The following is a 17,624-nucleotide window of genomic DNA, read 5'->3' as shown; positions in this document are numbered from 1 at the left end:
TGTTCCTTTTTGGCCTCACCGTGTCCTGCGTTCTTATGAGGGGAGCAGGAGCTGAGACCCCGCCGGACGCCCTGCATGACAAATGGCGCAGTGAGCAGGGTCTCCTGCACGACAGATGGAGTTTTACATCAAAAGCTGCCAACTACCAATTTACAACTGTATCATTTGAAATCTGATAAACTTTTCTTCTTTTGGCAGCATCTATAAATAACAACAAAAAGAATTCTACCTTCTCACCATTATTTCTGAATCAAAAATATAGCATACCCTGTTTCCCCGAAAATAAGACCTAGCCGGACAATCAGCTCTAATACGTCTTTGGAACAAAAATTAATATAAGACCGGGTCTTATATTAATTATATTGTATAAGACCCGGTCTTATATTATAGTAAATAAGACTGGGTCTTATATTAATTTTTGCTCCAAAAGACGCATTAGAGCTGATTGTCTGGCTAGGTCTTATTTTTGGGGAAAGACAGTAGTGGGGGTACAGAGTAGAAGACTTCAACTCTCTTATGTGTATATACAGTGTCTGACATAAATTGAAGTACTTTAGAATTTTACACTTGTAACAATAAATTGAATTATGTGTAGTTTGTAAAATTTTTACTATTATTCACTTAGAGGAAATCATGAACAAAATAAAAGCTCACATCTCTTGAGTAAAGAAGTAAATAAGAAAATACTTATACTGAACATTTGTATTTTTCTTTTTTCCTTAAATGTGGTTAAGATCATGGGTAGTTTATCATGATTATCCTATCATGTCTTTTTTTTTTTTAATTTTTGATCCCACATAACAAATTGAAAGCTGGAAAAGTTTGGTCAACTAACCTCTTGATTTTTACATATGATACCAAGTGATCTCTCCACCAAACTGACACAGCAGATCAAATGCTCTAATGCTGTATAGGCAAACCCATAATGCAAACAGTGCACGTCTACTTCTCAATTATCTATGCTCTGTGTCAGCTGGAGGTTTTGTGGCAACAGGAGCTGTGTTCAGCACACACTTCCCTAGGCTGAGCTATAACTAGAATGCGTGTGGCAGTAACTAGTCACACAGAGACACAAAACTCAGCACATTGATTATCAAAAGGTAGATTTTTAAATCATTGGTATTTTTAAGAACTAAAATTTGAGCTTGCTGGATTTTTTTTTTTAAAGATTTTATTGGGGAAGGGGAACAGAACTTTTATTGGGGAACAGTATGTACTTCCAGGACTTTTTTCCAAGTCAAGTTGTTGTCCTTTCAATCTTAGTTGTGGAGGGTGCCATTCAGCTTCAAGTTGTTGTCCTTTCAGTCTTAGTTGTGGAGGGTGCCATTCAGCTTCAAGTTGTTGTCCTTTCAGTCTTAGTTGTGGAGGGCACAGCTCAGCTCCAGTTCCAGTTGCCCTTGTTAATTGCAGGGGGCGCAGCCCACCATCCCTTGTGGGAGTCAAACCGTCAACCTTGTGGTTGAGAGGACACGCTCCAACCAACTGAGCCATCTGGGAGCTCAGCGGCAGCTCAGCTCAAGGTGCCATGTTCAATCTTACCATCCCTTGCAGGAGTAGAGGAGTTGAACCAGTAACCTTGTGTTTGAGAGCCCACTGGCCCATGTGGGAATCGAACCGGCAGCCTTCGGAGTGGAGCATGGAGCTCCAACCGCCTGAGCCACCGGGCCGGCCCCTGGATATTATTTAAAAGCAGTAAATATAAAGGCTCACTTTAGAAAATAACATGATTAAGGTTGGCCAGAATAAAACAATTTTCTCATCCTCTTTAAAGAAATATGGCCACATGAATAGACAGCTACCAAATCCAGTGTTGAATGATTAATGATGCCCAGTAATGAGATTTACCCAGAGATCATAGAGAACCAGCTATAAATGGGTAAGATGGAAGGTGTCAAGTTGAGACTCTCCTTTTTGTTTTTTTAATGTGCTTTGAAAAAACATTTATTCATGTCCTTCCTACTTTTAGACGGGAAAATTAGCTTCTTGCCTCTACACTGTGGGCTCATTTCATAAGCTGAAATTAGAGGATCAGAAAACGGTGGGAGCGTTTCAAGGTTCCAGCAGTGAGTAACTTCACATTTTACCAGGGCTACCTAAGTGAAATGTAGTGAACTTAATGACAGCCTGACTTTCAACTGTGTAATTTTTTAAATGTTGTGATCAAAATTATTTTTGAATTATTATGCCTTCACTGATGGGACTGATACTGATAAAGCCACTTACCTTGATCCAGACAGACCTCTTTCAGGGATCTCAGTTCTCCTTTTTAAGCACTCTAGCAAGAGTATCAGCTGACCCTTAAACCATAGGGTTTGTTTTAGTGAGCCGTGAATGCTTCCCCCCACTTCAGCACTAGTGCATAACCAGCTTTAGGTATTTAGCCAAACGAATGGGAGACCAAAGATATTAAACTCTGACCTTCCTATATCAGATGATGACCTCATTTCCAAACTGTTAACTGTCAGAGAGAGCAAAGAAACACCGAGAAAGCCTAGAACACAGCAAGTCAACATTAGCTTCTAAAAAGCCTGCTTTGAAAAACATCCTGTTCTTTGAAGTTTTGTTTTCTTTAGAGTTGGACAAATTTGATGCAGAAAATAGCTTAATTGGTTTGTACAGAGCAAGGGGAGCACGTTGCGCATACATTTATGATCATTATTTTAAGTTGTATGCCTCAGCACTGAGAACAGATGAAGGTGTGGGTCACTGACTCAACAGTTCAAGATATTTTGTAGTTTCAGTTCCTCTAGTCAATGCCTGAAGTATTAGAAAAAGTATTGAAACAATTTCCAACGCATCAGGAATTTCCATCTCCACCCAAAGCATTCTTTGTTTTCTTCCAACAGCTCTCTGTTAAATAAAGAAGGAAAATCTCAGCTTATTTATAAAGTTTTCTTCCTTTATTTTTTCAGGTTAAATGTAACACACTTACACGTTAATAATGCATGTGTAGAAGCCTTTCCTCCCTCACCTTGTTTATAAATCTACCAAACCTCACCCTAGGCAACACCCTCCTTAAAACCCACTGGGCAAAGCTGCTACTTCCTGAGGAGATGTCCGTAACTCAGGGCCGTTTTGTTTTTAGTAACACCAGTGCACTTTTTTGGTGTGGTGTCTGAGATGTGATTATTTAATGTTAGCCAAAATGTTTAGAACAGCATAACTTTCGATTGGCCAGCTGGATTGTAACTTCTTTTGTGATCTTGTTTTTGTTTTTAAAAATGCTTTCTGTCAAACACATCCAGAATTCCCCCACAGGCTATATTTCTATATACTGCTATTTAAAAATTAAAGGGTCATCAAAAACAAGGAAAGTCTGAGAAACTGTCATGACCGAGAGGAGCCTAAGGAACCATGACAACGGAATGTAACAGGGGTGTTGTGGAGGAAAGACCTGGGAGAGGACATTAGGGAAAAAAACTAAGGCAATCTGAGTCAACCATAGGCTTTAATTTGTAATACTGTATCAATGTTGATTCATTTATTGTAACAAAAGGATCATAGTAGTGTAAGCTGTTATAGGGGGAAATTAGGAATGGGGTATAGAGGAACTCTGTACTAGCTTCTCAATTTTTCTGTAAATCTAAAACTGTTCCAAAAACAATTATGAGTTATATAAGCTGTTCTAAAAATAGTTTATAAATAAAAACTAAAGTTATTACTTGAACTTCAGTTATTTTAACTTTTTACTCTTTTAGCTACCATATTTGTTGAGCTGGTTATTCTACTCCCTGCCCGACTTGTGTTGTTATAACTGCTGGGGACCACCTGCTCGAGGCTAGCGGGAGAAGATCACAGACACTTGGGTTCTGAATAAATTGTGTTTGGATGAATGTCAACATGACCGTTTCTTTTTATTCTTATTCTAAAAGAAAAGAATAAGCCTGGCATCTTTTAGCTGTACCTTTTTATCTGACTCTCTAATAAACATATTTTTCTCAACAATATTAACGTTCATATATATGCTTTTAAATTCACAGTGACGCGATAGCTTTCAACCTATGAAATCAACATCCTGAAATAAGGTGCCTAAGGAGAGGCTTTACCAGCATCATTAGGGTAAATGCAAATATAAAAGACGTCAAGTGGGGCTCATTCGGGCAGGAGCTGAGCCGCCCTCCAGCGCGTCCCAGTAGCGGAGAGTTGTGAGCTGTGTGCCGCGTGGCCTGGGGTCCCTTAGGATGCAGGTAAGAAAGCCAGCTCTTGACTCAAGCCAGGGGTTCGGATAGACGCCAGATGCCGACGCTTCTGAGGCCGTGGTCTCCAGGCAGTGGAAGGCGGCGCGGAGACCAGACCGCTCTGCTCCCAGGGGCTCCCCGGGAGACCATCGCAGCGAGTGTCAGCCTGGCTTGTTTACCTTCTAATATCGCAGGTCGGGGGCTTGCGTCGGGCTCAGGGGGCACTGGTGCTCTCCCTCCTTTTTCCCTATGGATTTAGGGGCTTGCTCCCCCAAACAGGTGGTGGATGGAAGTGAGCCCGCAAACTGATGCCGCGCGCAGCAGCTCCCTGGAGGGACAAGAGGGTGGGCTGGGCAGGCATCATAGTGGGGTGGGGGGCTGCGGGGGCAGAGATGGGGGGCGCTGACCTATGCGGCTCTAAGGAGTCGCGGCAGTTCCCTGGAGTCTAACTTTAATTTGACTACGTGGTCTCTGTGCGTCCACTCTCCCCGCCCCTCACTAGCCAATATTTTTGACTTGGGAGGGACCCAGGTGGGGGTATTTTAAGCACCCCAAGTAGTTTTCATTTACTGCCAGATTGAAAATCACTCTGCCTTCTTTGTTGTAGTGTCCACTTCATCTTCTTTTTTCCTTTTTTTTATTGAGTAATATTGGGGAACAGTGTGTTTCTCCAGGGCCCATCAGCTCCAAGTGGTTGTCCTTCAATCTAGTTGTGGAGGGCGCAGCTCACTGGCTCATGTGGGAATCGAACCAGCGACCCTGCTGTTCAGAGCTCACCCTCTAACCAACTGAGCTATCTGGAGGCCCCCTCCACTTCCTCTTAATTCCGACTCATGACATCTCCCAGAAGGTCTTGTTCAACTTCCACTTCTTACCTGATCTACTGTCTCCATCTTTCCCCGATTTGAATGCTCAGATTTGTTTGCCCTGAACTTTCCACCAGCCATTAGTCAGTCTGCGGGCTGGCTGTCCCTGGGTCATTTGCTCACCCTTTCCAGTTTGGATTCCCAAGAAAGGGAATTGGATCAACTGATTCTTTGCCACTGTGAGTGTCTGGGTGGGGCTTCGTGGCCCCAGGTCTCCTCCCAGGTTACAGGCCAGTCTGCTCCATGACTGCTAAGTTAGGTGGTCTAGTCAGGGGTGACAGGGCCCTACAGGAACCCATGGAAGAAAACGGGCCTGGGCGAGGGCTGTGGACAGGGCCATTCCCCTCCGATTGACTTGCCTAGTCAGCAAGCACCTACCTTAGGACTCTGGATTTTCCACTGGAAAACTGTACACTGTTTTTAAAAAGACATTTAGCTCAGAAAACCTATCATCTTTCATCATAATTCAGCAGTTTCCACAAGTAGCACTTAATCAAAAAGCTAGGAGTTGGCTGTATCAGATGCAATGTTATACTCTGGCCAATAACAATTTCTTCTTTTTTAATCAACTAAAAAGAAACCCTGTGATTCCTCTCCCAACTTTCCTTTTAATTTGTGGGGTGGAATAACAACTAGGAGGGGCTACTTTAAAAAGTTCTTGTTGCCAGATTTGGGCACAGATGGACATAAGTGGTGGTAAGAGTGACACATTTCACTGGGCCCGAAAAGTCCCCTGGGGTGGGAGTGGGGTGCAGCAGAGGGAAGAGTCCCTGGACTCCTAGGAGGCCTGCTAGGCCTCATGGCCTTTTCCTCCAGGCGAGAACACCTGTTGCTTTGATCCAGCCCCATCTTTGGAGAACAGAACCCTTGGCATTGCTCCTCCCTCCACCGCAAACCAGAGTCCTGAGACAGGCTCCAGTACACATGACAGCTGTTTAGTCTAAGGTGGCTCCTGATTCAAGAGGGGATGATCAGAGGCCTTCCTTGGCCGTTTGAACCAGATCTTGGAAGGAAAATTCTGCTTTTTTTGTGGCCTGGACATTCAGATATAAAAATTAAGAGCTCCTGGCACTAAAATCACAGCTGTAAGGTGGAAACCAATCCAGAGTGAGAGATAATAATGTTGATCTGCAGAGAGAAGCAGGCAGGAGATGCAGAGACCTGGTGGCAGTGGTGTTCCTGACTTTTAGCTGTACCCGTCCTTTCTGCAGCTTGGCTCTTCAACCCTTACTTCAATATGTGAAAGACCCGAGTCCTCCCAGCAATGCACAAGTATTAGTTATCTATCACTGCATAAAAATTTACCCCCAAACTTCATGGCTTAAAACAACAAACATTTATTACCTTGTGGTCAGGAACTGGGGAGTGGCTTAGCTAGGTGGCTTTGGTTAGGTTGCAGTCAAGCTGTCAGCTGATGCTGCAGTTTTCTGAAGGCTTGACTGCGACTTGGAAGGACCCACTGCCAACATAGCCCCCTCACATGGCTCTTGTCTTGGCACAAAGCCCAGACCCCAGCTGGCTGTTGGCAGGCCTGTTTCATTGGCTGCTGGTAAGAGGCCTCACTTCCTCACATGGGCCTCTCCACAAGCTGCTGGGGTGTCCTCACGACATGGCGGCCACCTTCCCTCAGAGCGAGCAATCCAAAAGGCAGAGCCAGGAGGAAGCCACAGTGCCTTTTATGACCTCGTCTCTGAAGCTGGACATTGTCACTTCCACTTTATTCTGTTCTTTAGAAGCAGATCACTCTGTCTAGCCCACCCTGGACAATTAGGCACCACACAAGTAATCACCATGTACTCTATTCTGTGGTCTCTGTTCTCCCTGACCACCACCTTCTTCTGGCCTCTGGGACTCATTTGATGGGTCTCCTCACTACACCACCTAAGAGCTCTTTCAGAGGTGCCGTGGGCCCTCAGGAGTTCTGTTTTAGCCCGGCTTCTCAGCTCTGATACAACTGAGTGACTATTCCATGTAAGAGGCAGCTCTGCCTTGGCAGAACACCAATCCCTTCCCCCTACTGTGAAGACATAGACTATTTTTAAGACAAAAAATGGGGATGAAATATGTGAACAGGGTATTTAAAATCTGTGCTGCTCTAAGACTCTGCGGCCCAAGGTTATTTTACCTATATACGCTTATTTCTTAGGGAGGTCTGAGGGCCCGTCAGGACCAATAGTGACCACTGGTGGTCAGTTCCAGGAAAGACAAAGGAGGAGTGTGAGGAATGACCCACCTGCCATCACCACAGTGACTGGGGCTCCGAGGATTGAGAGCAACAGTGGCCCTGGGATCTCCAGAAAGCTGTACCGCTGGGAAGTGGGGGTGGGAGGGCAGGACCCACACTGCTAATGAACCCATCGGGGCTCTCAGTTGCAAGCAACAGGCACTGACAAGGCTGATATGAGCAGAAAAGAATTTAAGGGAAGAATATGGGGGCAATCACAGAATTTCTGGGAACACTGGTGAACCAGCTTCTGAAAATGGGCAGGAACTGGAAGGCTCTGTGGCCAGAGCAAATGGCAGCGCAGACACCGACACCGCGCCCACCACCGTGGACTCGAGACAGCAACTCGTAACACCGACTCTGCCACCACGCAGAACACTGCTGCCACGGTCGCCAGAATCAATGCACCACTGCCCCCGCTTCTGGGCATCACTTGCTCCCAATTCAAAGTGCAGGGCAGATGTGTCTGATTGGCTGAATCTGCGCCATCTGCTGGTGCCTTATCTGCAGGAGAGCTAGGAAAGCAGGCCTTTTTAGCTTCTGTAGGGGGAGGCAGGCTCCACTTCTCACCAAGATGCAAAGGGTGGGGGAATCTTTAAACAAAGGAAAAAGATCCTTATCCAGGCAGCTCCAAACCGAGGGTCCAAGATCATTCTTGTAAGAAGTTTGGAGGGGAAGGCAAAGAGAGTGAGTGGTTAAACTATGGGAACAGCAGAACCAAAGGACCTTTTCTTTTCTTTTTGGTAAGAGTAAGGGGCCTGAGCAGTTTTATAGAAGAGAAATAGGAACATCTCTTGACAACACAAAAGTAGCCTGCACGCCATTCTGCCTCTACAGCAGCAGGACAGAACCATCCAAAGATGAGACCACTTAAGGAACTAGAAGTATTACTAATGACTCTTCAAAAGCCTAACTTGTCTGTTGCCTTTAATTAACATCTAAATAGATAACATATTCTCCTTTAATTATAATATGGAAATGTCTATGAACAAAATAGATAATTTTTTGGCAAACTCCTAGGAAAGACTCATCAAGTCCCTCCGAGGTTTGAGCAGCAGTATCCATCCAGCCAGGGCGTGGTCAGTGTTTGGGGACAGAGGTAAATATCCGCAATCCGTGCATTCCTTTGATTTCTTCTTTTAGTGCCTAAATAAGTAAAAGAAAATCATCATTTCTTTTGTATTTGACATTGATTACAGTAAGTCCCTCTGAGGGTATTTTTACATAGCTCCAGATTTGTAGGAGACTTTGCACACACTTCCTTTAAGCAGTTTTTCCTTTCTTGGAAAACTTTTTTTTGTTTTTTTTTGAGTGAGAATCTAACCTGGCTCAACAATCAAAAATGCTCTCTGCTTTCTGCAGGCACAGAATGCTCCCGAGAGGCTGTCCCTGTGCCTGTGCCAAGGCCACAATCCCTGAGCCTTCGTGGCTAGCTGAGGGAGGTCACACCGTCACACGGTAGGCCTTGACCCCTTGTGCCCTGAGCTGTGCCTTCTCCCAGCTCTCTTACAGCCCCCTGAGGACTCGCCAGCACAGGTCACAGTATCGTACAGCTACAGAGGGCCTTAGAGATCACCTAGGTCTGTTTACAGTTGAGGAAACGGAGGCCCTAGTGGGGAAGTGACTTTGGATAAACATTTTTCAGCACCTGCTATGCCCACAGCATTATGCTGCGGTGCTAGGGGCCCAGATGAAAAAGGTATGGAGAAATGACGAGAAAGGTAAGGGAAGTAACACAGGTCCACGAGCAATGGACTCAGCAGTGATGGGCTTTGCCAGACCGCAGGCCAGCTGGGGACTGCTGTGGGTGTACTAGGAGGGAGCACCTGCTACCACACTGGTCGTTCAGGGAGGAGGCAGCCCAGGAGCTGGACAGCTGAGAGTGGAATGGGCAGAGAGGGACAGAGCATTGGGCCCAGGAGTGCCAGGTGAGGAGAGGCTGGGAACATACCACGACTCACCAGGAAAAGCCTGGCTTTGAGCGAGGCATATGGGGTGGAAGACTAAGGCAGAGCTCACAGAGGCTCGGGAATCTCAGGCTAGGAGGGTGGGCCTGGACTCTGGGCACCCAGGGTGCACAGGGAGGGGCTCTGAGCTGGGGAGACATGGGTGGAGACTCCTTTTGGGGAGGGTGATAGGCACCAGACAGGAAAGAGGCCAGAGAAGGGGAGAGGGCAACTGCTACTAACCAATGCCTTCCACACGCCAGCACAAGGCTGGGCACGTGTGGTCAATACCTTAGACCATCTCTGCCAGAGAAGAAGCTGAGGCTCAGATCTCACTGTGAGCTGAGAGCCAAGATGGGCCCAGCTCTGTCCAACACAAAAGGGAAGTCGGTGCTCACTGTCCTCCCGACGGCTGCTCCCCAGGGAGGGGACAGGATGGATGGGGAAGGAACACCCGTCACCTGGCCTCCCTTGGGACTGGTCCAAAGCAGATGCTAGTGATTATTTCAGAAGAGAAGCCTGATCAACCATGCGAGCTGGGAGAGGCTGGGCCACAAGCTGGCAGGTCCCAGGGGAACAGGGAGTTTGCTTCGGAGGGTGGAGCAGCTGTGAGTCATGATGGCAGGGGCACCCAGTCCCCAGGGAAGCCAGGAGGGACTGTCTGATGAGAAGGGGATTCCCACATCAGAGGAACCAGGAGGCCTTTCCTGGCCCCTTTGGGCCTGAGCGTCTCAATTTTACTAGGGTGACCAGGCAAGATTGATGAGGAAAGCTTCACCCTGGCCCAGGACCACCAGACCCCCACCTGACAGCCTGGGCACCCAGTGCATCTGGACGGAGCACCTCCGCCCACTCTCAGCCACTCCCCAAGAACCCACTCACTCAGCACTCGGGGAACAGACCCATTGCTTTCTCCACCCCACTTCCGATTGGCCTCCTCCTATGTGGAGTGCCTGTCAGACCCCAATTCCCAGCACCTCAAAAGATGGGCCACTAATTCCAGGTCCCAGCTAGATGCCTACAGGCCAACAGATTCGCTCTTGAAGACATTTTATTTCGCTCCTCCCATAGCCAACACCCGCAAATGTAACCTAATCCTCTGAAAATGCCCTCGAGCACATCAGTACATTGAGACAAGCACGTCAGAGCCCTAACAGCCAGCTGTGGCTAATGAGAGCCTCTGCTCAAGCTGAAGGTCAGGCTCGGCACGCCCTTCGTCCCCTGCCAACCCCGCTCCAGCAGCTGTGGGCGCCTGGCTAGAGGACCACAGGACCTGCTCCATAACCAGCAGTGCTCGCGTGGGCAAAGGGGCCGCTGTGGTGTCCCTGGGTAAAAGTACACCAGTGCCAAGAGGGCGATTCTATAAAATGGGACACTTCTTAGGCACTGAACGTGTAATTTCTCTGTAAGCCAATAACCCAGCCCAGGCCAGCTCTCCTAACTGTCTGCAAACTCAAGTACTGACTGAGCTCCTTTATGTGCCAGGTCCTTTGTTGGTGGGGGACACAGCAGTGAACAAAACAGACCCAGGCCCAGCCTAGAATCGGCTTTCTAGGGCGATGCCTCCCGCTGGGAAGGTGTGGGGGGAGTACACGTTCCGCAGGGGCCCAGGGAAAACCCTGAGCACAAGACGATGTAGGTGACCTTCCTCCAAACCGAAGGAACTGCTGCCCTCCTGGGGACTTGGCGCAGGTTCTGCCCAGTGTCCTAGATGCTGATGACAGTGGCGGCAGCTGACATTTATTGAGGGTTTACTATGTATGTGCCAAGCACTGTTCTCAGGGCTCTGTGCGTTCTTAATCACTAATCCTCAAAACAGCCCTTTGAGGCAAGTGCTGTTCCTCTCTGTGTTACAGATTAGGAAACTGAGGCACAGGGAGGTTGAGTAACTTGCTCAAGGTCACACAGCTAGAAAGTGGCAGAGCCTACGTTTGAAATGTGCGGAATCCGACCCCTGAACCTGCATCTTTAACCACTTGTAAGTGTGGCTTCAGGGCGGGCGATGCACTCAACAGCACCCCTAGGAGTCCAGTCGTCCGAGGTGGCCTGAACAGAACCCAGGCCCGTCAGTGGGGGATGAGCTGGGTAAGTCACGGCTTCTCTACCTTGTCTTTGACCTTGACTCCAATCCCTGAGATCACGTGGGGCTAGAAGCTGTTGCACGCCCACTCGCCGGGCAGACCATCAGCATGCCTTCGGTGCCCACATGCCAGGGAAGGGCTAGGCTCCAGGAGAATCCGAAGGTGGATCCAGAGGAGACCCAGCCCCACGAGGCTGACAGAGCCAAGGGACAGAGGGCAGGGAGGTAAGTCTCCAGGACACAAGGCAGAAAACACTGGAGTCAGAGGGTGGAGGGCGTTCTTCCACACAAGGCAGGTGCGGAGGCAGCATTTGAGCTGGGCAGAGGAGGGAGGGGGGGAACCCTGAGGAGGTCTGACCTGGAGAACCATCCAGGTGCACAGAGACCAACAGGCAGAGGCTGAGGGAGGGTGCATGCCCGAAGGGTGGGGGAGGCCTGGAATAGCAACCTGGGACACCTGAACTGGAGGTGCGAGGGGTCACAGAGGGAATCTCATGACCAAAGCGTTCACAGTGTTCAAGACCTTCCAGAATGATGTCAAACACCTCTCCTGAAAGGGGTGAGTTTATTTATAGGCAGGCCCAGGGGTCAAGGCTGGTATTAATTCCAGGTAAAATAAGTGGAGATCTTGAATAAACTCGGCCTTGTCTCATTAACTCTGACGTTTCAGACCCCATTGTCTGTCACTGGGTCTGGGGCAGCTGGAGCAGTTCTTAATCATGCCGAGCCTCAATTTACCCATCTGTAAAGCAGTCCTAGAGAGAGGCTAAAAAAAACCCTTCAAATCTACAAAAATGTACATATATCTTTTGATACTCTTGCATTTACAAATACTATTCAATATGTGACAATAACAGTAAACACTGGTAACGTTATACAAAAAAAATGCAATCTAAGTAACTATCGGGGGACTTGTTTTCAATTTTGAATAAAAGTCGTATTTGCCCACAATCGGTTTCCAGATAGTTTCAGATTATATTTTTCTCAGGTCCTACGTCCTGTTTGCATGTCTGAGGTATTGCATTATCCTTCCTTAGGACTGCCGATAAAATACCATCCCCACTTGGCAGGCCGTTTCGGAGGCTGGAGACGGTGGCAAAGGAGCACTGTTGCCTCTACTAACCTGATTTACCATCTGGTGCTGCTGCACAGTCCTCTTCTCCTTAAATTCTTCTGACTCGATCTGGATCTCATACATCGCCCCACAGCCTCCTGAAATAAATGCAATTTGAAAGTGTTTCAGTCTCGAAGTTAGGGCAGCCACGGTCCCATGTGTCCTGGAAGTACCGTACAATCTCAAGAAGGTCTGCATAGTATTATTCAGTAGAAAGTTGCTAAGACTGTTAGACAAAGATCATGGCTGACAATCTGACCGCATACTTTTCCTGGCAAGCTACTCTGATCCAAAACGTGCTCTTCGTTTTGCAAGGCAGTTGTACCAACAGGACTATTATGTGTGGGACAGGAAAGAGGAGGCACAAAGCATGAAAAACCTAGGAAATGTAGGCTTTCCTGGTATTTTATTAAGCCAGCAAATGCCATGGAAGAGGGTGGGAAGGACTGAATTTCAATGTTCCACCTCAAAAAATATCAGCAATCGGGATTTTTTTTTTTTAAGTGCAAAAATACACTAAAATTTGGTTTGAAAACTGTGGACTACTATCCCAAAGAAAAGGAAAGGAACACGGAAGTGAGGGAGAGACAGGGACACAGCATTATTACAAAAACTGCAGACACACAGTTCATTGGGCTGCTAGGGCTCTCCAGCACCTCCTGCTCTGCAAGCAACACTGAGCGTTTCATCCTGGGCTTCCGCAGGGAGGGAGCAGCTTTCCGGGGAAGCTCTCAATGCAGAGCTTGTGGTGGACTCATCCAGCCCCTTACCAAGTCTCCACACGGCTGGAGAGCTAATGCTGATGACTAATGAGAAAACGTGCTGTCCTAGCATGAAACAACCTGGGCTAGAAAGAAAATGTCCTCTGTGCTGTTAACACCAGGCCACTGTATGAGAAGTTCTTTGTTATGTTTCTCTTATGGGCTCTAGGAGTCAGTCCACGCTTTGGTTAAATAAAGGTTCCCAGCCTCAATTCCCTTTCTGTATGCTGTCCAGGGCTGGGCAGCCAGATAGGACGTCACGTTCCAGCTCTACCACACCTGGGCCTGGGGCAGGTACAGAACTGGTGACATCAGGCCTTAGCATTGCCTGAGACCCCTGCAGAGTGCTCATTCCACCTACCATTCCAAACGATCTTTAGATTGATTCATTTCCTCTAGTTTTCCAGAATGAAAACTACTTTCTAACCCTTCCCCCAATCCTTGTAAATGTTATGTTTTCAGAGAAGCTAGTGAGCCATCATGGCAATGCAGAGTGGCAAAGACTACGTCTGGGTGTGGGGAGCCAGGCAGACACTCGTGGCCAAGCCACGGATCCACGGGTGTGTCTCTATAAAGGCCCTATCTTCCCCATCCTGTGGGTGTAGAAGGTGATTGCCCAGCCTGCTCCTAACACACAGCCAGCCTGAGCTTCTGAGGTACCAGCAGCCATCTGAGAAAGCAGGGCCTGGCTGGGGTAGGAAACTGGGCTCAAGCCAGAGTCTGCCATGGGTCTTGGTTCTGGTTCTGCCACCTCCTCCCTGTGGGGGATTGGGCAGGCTCTTTGGCCTCCCTGGGCTCAGCTCCTCATGTGGAAAGTGAGGCAGTTACTTTCCTCAAAAGCGCAAAATCCTCCTGGGGTCCACTCCAGCTCTGACATGCAAGGGTGTCAGAAGAATGTGGAGACATCTTTGGAAAGCCCACCCCTCTTGCAGTCATATTAAAGACTGTGGGCCAGAGCCTCAAGGTGACTGAGAGGGACCTCGTCCCCACACACAGTTTCCCTCAATGTTTCTGTATCCCCAGTTCCACACCTGCCCACAAGTCACACACATATTGAGAAGCCATGATAGCAAGTTCCTTCCGCCACGCCTCCTGCCCTCTGCCCCTCCAGAGGGCAAAATTCTACTTAACTCCATGGGGAAGATGAGAGCAAACCTTACCTGAAATGTCAGTGACTTTGATTGCTGTAGCTCGAGGAAAGCTTTCTTTGAGAATCTGGGTCACTCTGAGCTCCCCCTCAGTCTTCGAGGCAAACATCCGCTGCGCACAGTGGGGAAGAGAAAGCTGCCACAGAACAGAGAAGAGTCATGGCGAGTACGATGAAGCTGCCCAGGCTGGCCGGGCCACTATGCAGGCCCCAGCTGCCATTCCCTTGCGAGGCGGGGCCACCATGGCCATGGGTAAGTCAGAGGGGCTGTGTGCATGGTGTCAGGTGTCCACTTAAGCTTCCCAGGATACAGAATAAACTTTCTTGGGGTGGGAGTCAGGAGATTGTAAATATTAGGTTGGTGCAAAAGTAACTACAGTTTAAAATGTTAAAAATAATTGCAAAAGGCAGCCGGTTGGCTCAATGGTTAGAGAGCAGTGCTCATAACACCAAGGTTGCTGGTTCGATTCCCACATGGGCCAGTGACAACTAGATTGAAGGACGACTTGACTTGGAGCTGATGGGCCCTGGAAAAACACACTGTTCCCCAACATTCTCCAATAAAAAAATATTTTTTTAAATAACAATAATTGCAAAACCACAATTACTTTTGCACCAATCTAATAACTTACTTTTTACTCTAGAGACAAGGCCCCAAACTTTATTCAATAGATGTTTAACTTGCCACGATAATGCCATGAGAGATACTATCATGACGTCAGTTTTATAGGTGAGAAAACTGAGGCATAAAATAATATGTCCAAGGCAGAACCAGTTAGTAAAATGCAGAGCTGGGAGAGGCTGGGCAGCCTGCCTCAGATGTGCCCTGCTGGGTCAGTGTGCCCCTGCTCAGGCACTGGTGGGGGCAAATGTCACCCACCCTTTAGACCTGATTCACATCCCAGTCTCTCCAGTGGGATACGACCGTGTGACCTACTGCCCAATAAGCCAGCTACCCTTTGCAACATGTACCAATTCTCACGGGGGAAAGGAAGCAGAATTCTATTAAATGACCTGAAGGAGGAACATTTTTAGATTATTTGCCATTGGCCACTCTTTCCTCCACCCCCAATGGCAACTACAGGGAGCCAGTGCTTCTGAGGGGAACATGTCTCAACCCGTAGGAATAAAGGGGCAGAAAACCAGGTCAGCAGCCCCTTGGCTGGGTTGACACTGAAAAGGGAGACTGAAAACAGAGCATGGCAAGCCTTGAATGTCAGGCTAAAGATTTTGGACTTACTTAGCAGACGTCTTGAAGCTAGTACCTTTTGAAGCTACCGCGTTTCCCCGAAAATAAGACCTAGCAGGACAATCAGCTCTAAAGCGTCTTTTGGAGGAAAAATTAATATAAGACATACCGCTGATTGTCTGGCTAGGTGTTATTTTCGGGGAAACACGGTAGTCAGGAAACATACCTGGTTAAGAGATGTTACCAAGGGAGTAGCGCCAGCTTGGGTCCCTGACTGGAGGAGGGTGGTAGGTGGGAGAACACCAGCGCTGTTCATCAAGCTGGTGCTGAAGGTCCCTCCCCTTCGCCCTCAGTCCTGCCCATCCTCTATTAAAGCCTTTCCCAATGGCCCAGAGCAGGGTCCTATGTTATAGAATCTCGGAGCACTCTCTTGGGTACGGGCTCTTTCACCAACTCGTCTCAAAGGCCAAGACTGAGTCTGTCCTGTCACTGCAGGCTGCCAGTCAAGCTCACGGCCTGCCCTCCGGAGGAGTTGGGGGATGGAGGGAGGGAGGGAGGGAGGGATGGAGGGATGGATGGATGGATGGATGGAGGGAGGGATGGAGGGATGGATGGATGGATGGAGGGATGGAGGGATGGATGGATGGATGGATGGAGGGATGGATGGCCAGACCAGCAGGGGAAGAGGGGAAGAACCCACAATTCAGGACATGCCTACTGGGCCCCCACAAAGACGTCTGGCAGGCAGTTGAAATACAGTCAGTAGACAGCTCTGGACTTAGGCTGTCAGCGTTGTGTGGAGGGAGAGAAACTTGACGTTGAGGACCTGGGTAAGACCGGGGTGTGGGTTCGGATGGCGCCTTTTTTGAGGCCAGCACCTTGCAGGGCAAAGGCAGAAGGTAACCAGGGGGCAGGCAGACACATAACCACTAAGAGGTGAGGGTGGGTAGCACTGCAGATTCCTCAGAAGTCTTTCCTTCATCTTAGCCGATCTGTGAGCAGCGGCCTTTAAACCCGCGATCTACCGACGACGCCCCGGTACCGCGGGTCCACGCTGCAAGTCATGAGTGCGGCTGCTTGGGGGAGGCAGGTCCAAGCCCACGGGGGAGAAGGAAGGATGTGAGAGGAAAGGAAATGGAGTGGGTAACGCGTGGAAAGGATGAATGAGAACGGGGAGAGAAAATTAGGAGGACGCGTGGGGAGTGTCCTGTTGGACTTCGACAACGGGTGCGTGGCATTTGGGGGAGGCTCAAGGTCACGGAGGCCAGCGGGCAGCCCCGGCTCCCAGCCCCCGGCACCGAGCCCGGCACCCGCGCCGTGACCCTGGGCGCGGAGTCCGTCTCGGCTCCGTGGGCCCGCAGCGCTGTCCCCGCGCCCTCTGTGTTAGGCTGTTAGGTGTCTGTTGTCGCGCCACCTCCACCGGCCGGGGGGTCCCCCGGCGCGCGGGGACCTGACACTTCCCCGAATGCCGGTTGCCCGGTGCCACTGAAGGAACAAACCAACGACTGAATAAATGAAAGAGAGGGAAGCCCCCGCCCCGGCCCTGGCGCTGCTGCCACCCCGGGGGCAGCGCCCGGGGCCCTGCCCGCGCTCACCCGGCGAATGTGGCGGAGCAGACGCGCTGCCGCGGCCGGGCTCCACGCCGCCATGCCCGGCCGACGCGACCCGCCGCCCGAGGTCGCCGTGTGGCCCGAAAGGCGCGGGGCCCGGCACCGACAGGCGCGGCCGTGGGCGAGGCCGCCCCCTGCCGCCCGGAGGCCGCGGGCCGCTGCCCGGTACGTGCCTCCCGGGACCCGCCGCACCGCCCGCTCGGGGCGCCCCGCCCCCACGTGCAGCGCTCCGCTGGACTCCCGCAACCTCGTGCCACCAGCCGGTGCTGCCCTCTCGGCTAGAAACACCACCCGGGTCCCTGGCCCTCGATCTGACTGTCCCTCGTCCCAGTGCCCCTTGTGCCCTGGGTGGAACTCCACTCCCCACTCCCCACCCCCACCTGCAACCTAGCTTCTCAGCTGAGGAGTTTGGGTTTCTCCCTTCAGAAAAAGGGAGCCGGGGGACAGGATTCTAAGCATTAAGAGTTCCAGAACTGCGAGGAGGAGGACTGTAGGGGCTGGAGCTAGAG

At 49.6% G+C, this 17,624-nt stretch overlaps 1 protein-coding gene across 1 annotated transcript; it reads right to left on the bottom strand.

Moving 5' to 3' along the window:
- Nucleotides 1-8,182: 8,182 nt before the first annotated feature.
- On the bottom strand, nt 8,183-17,215 carry BOLA3 (bolA family member 3). The gene is made up of 4 exons (XM_081068318.1): nt 17,101-17,215; nt 14,330-14,453; nt 12,418-12,506; nt 8,183-8,414 (listed from the first exon to the last, which is right to left on the bottom strand). Exons 1-4 carry the CDS (start codon nt 17,152-17,154, stop codon nt 8,349-8,351), a joined length of 333 nt encoding a protein of 110 aa, XP_080924444.1. The 5' UTR covers nt 17,155-17,215; the 3' UTR covers nt 8,183-8,348.
- Between the last annotated feature and the right edge of the window lie 409 nt (nt 17,216-17,624).

The sequence above is a fragment of the Rhinolophus hipposideros genome (assembly GCF_964194185.1).
Source record: "Rhinolophus hipposideros genome assembly, chromosome: 12".
Classification (NCBI taxonomy): Eukaryota; Metazoa; Chordata; class Mammalia; order Chiroptera; family Rhinolophidae; genus Rhinolophus; species Rhinolophus hipposideros.
Note: the sequence above shows the minus strand (reverse complement) of the source record. Positions and strands in the feature narration are given on the sequence as shown.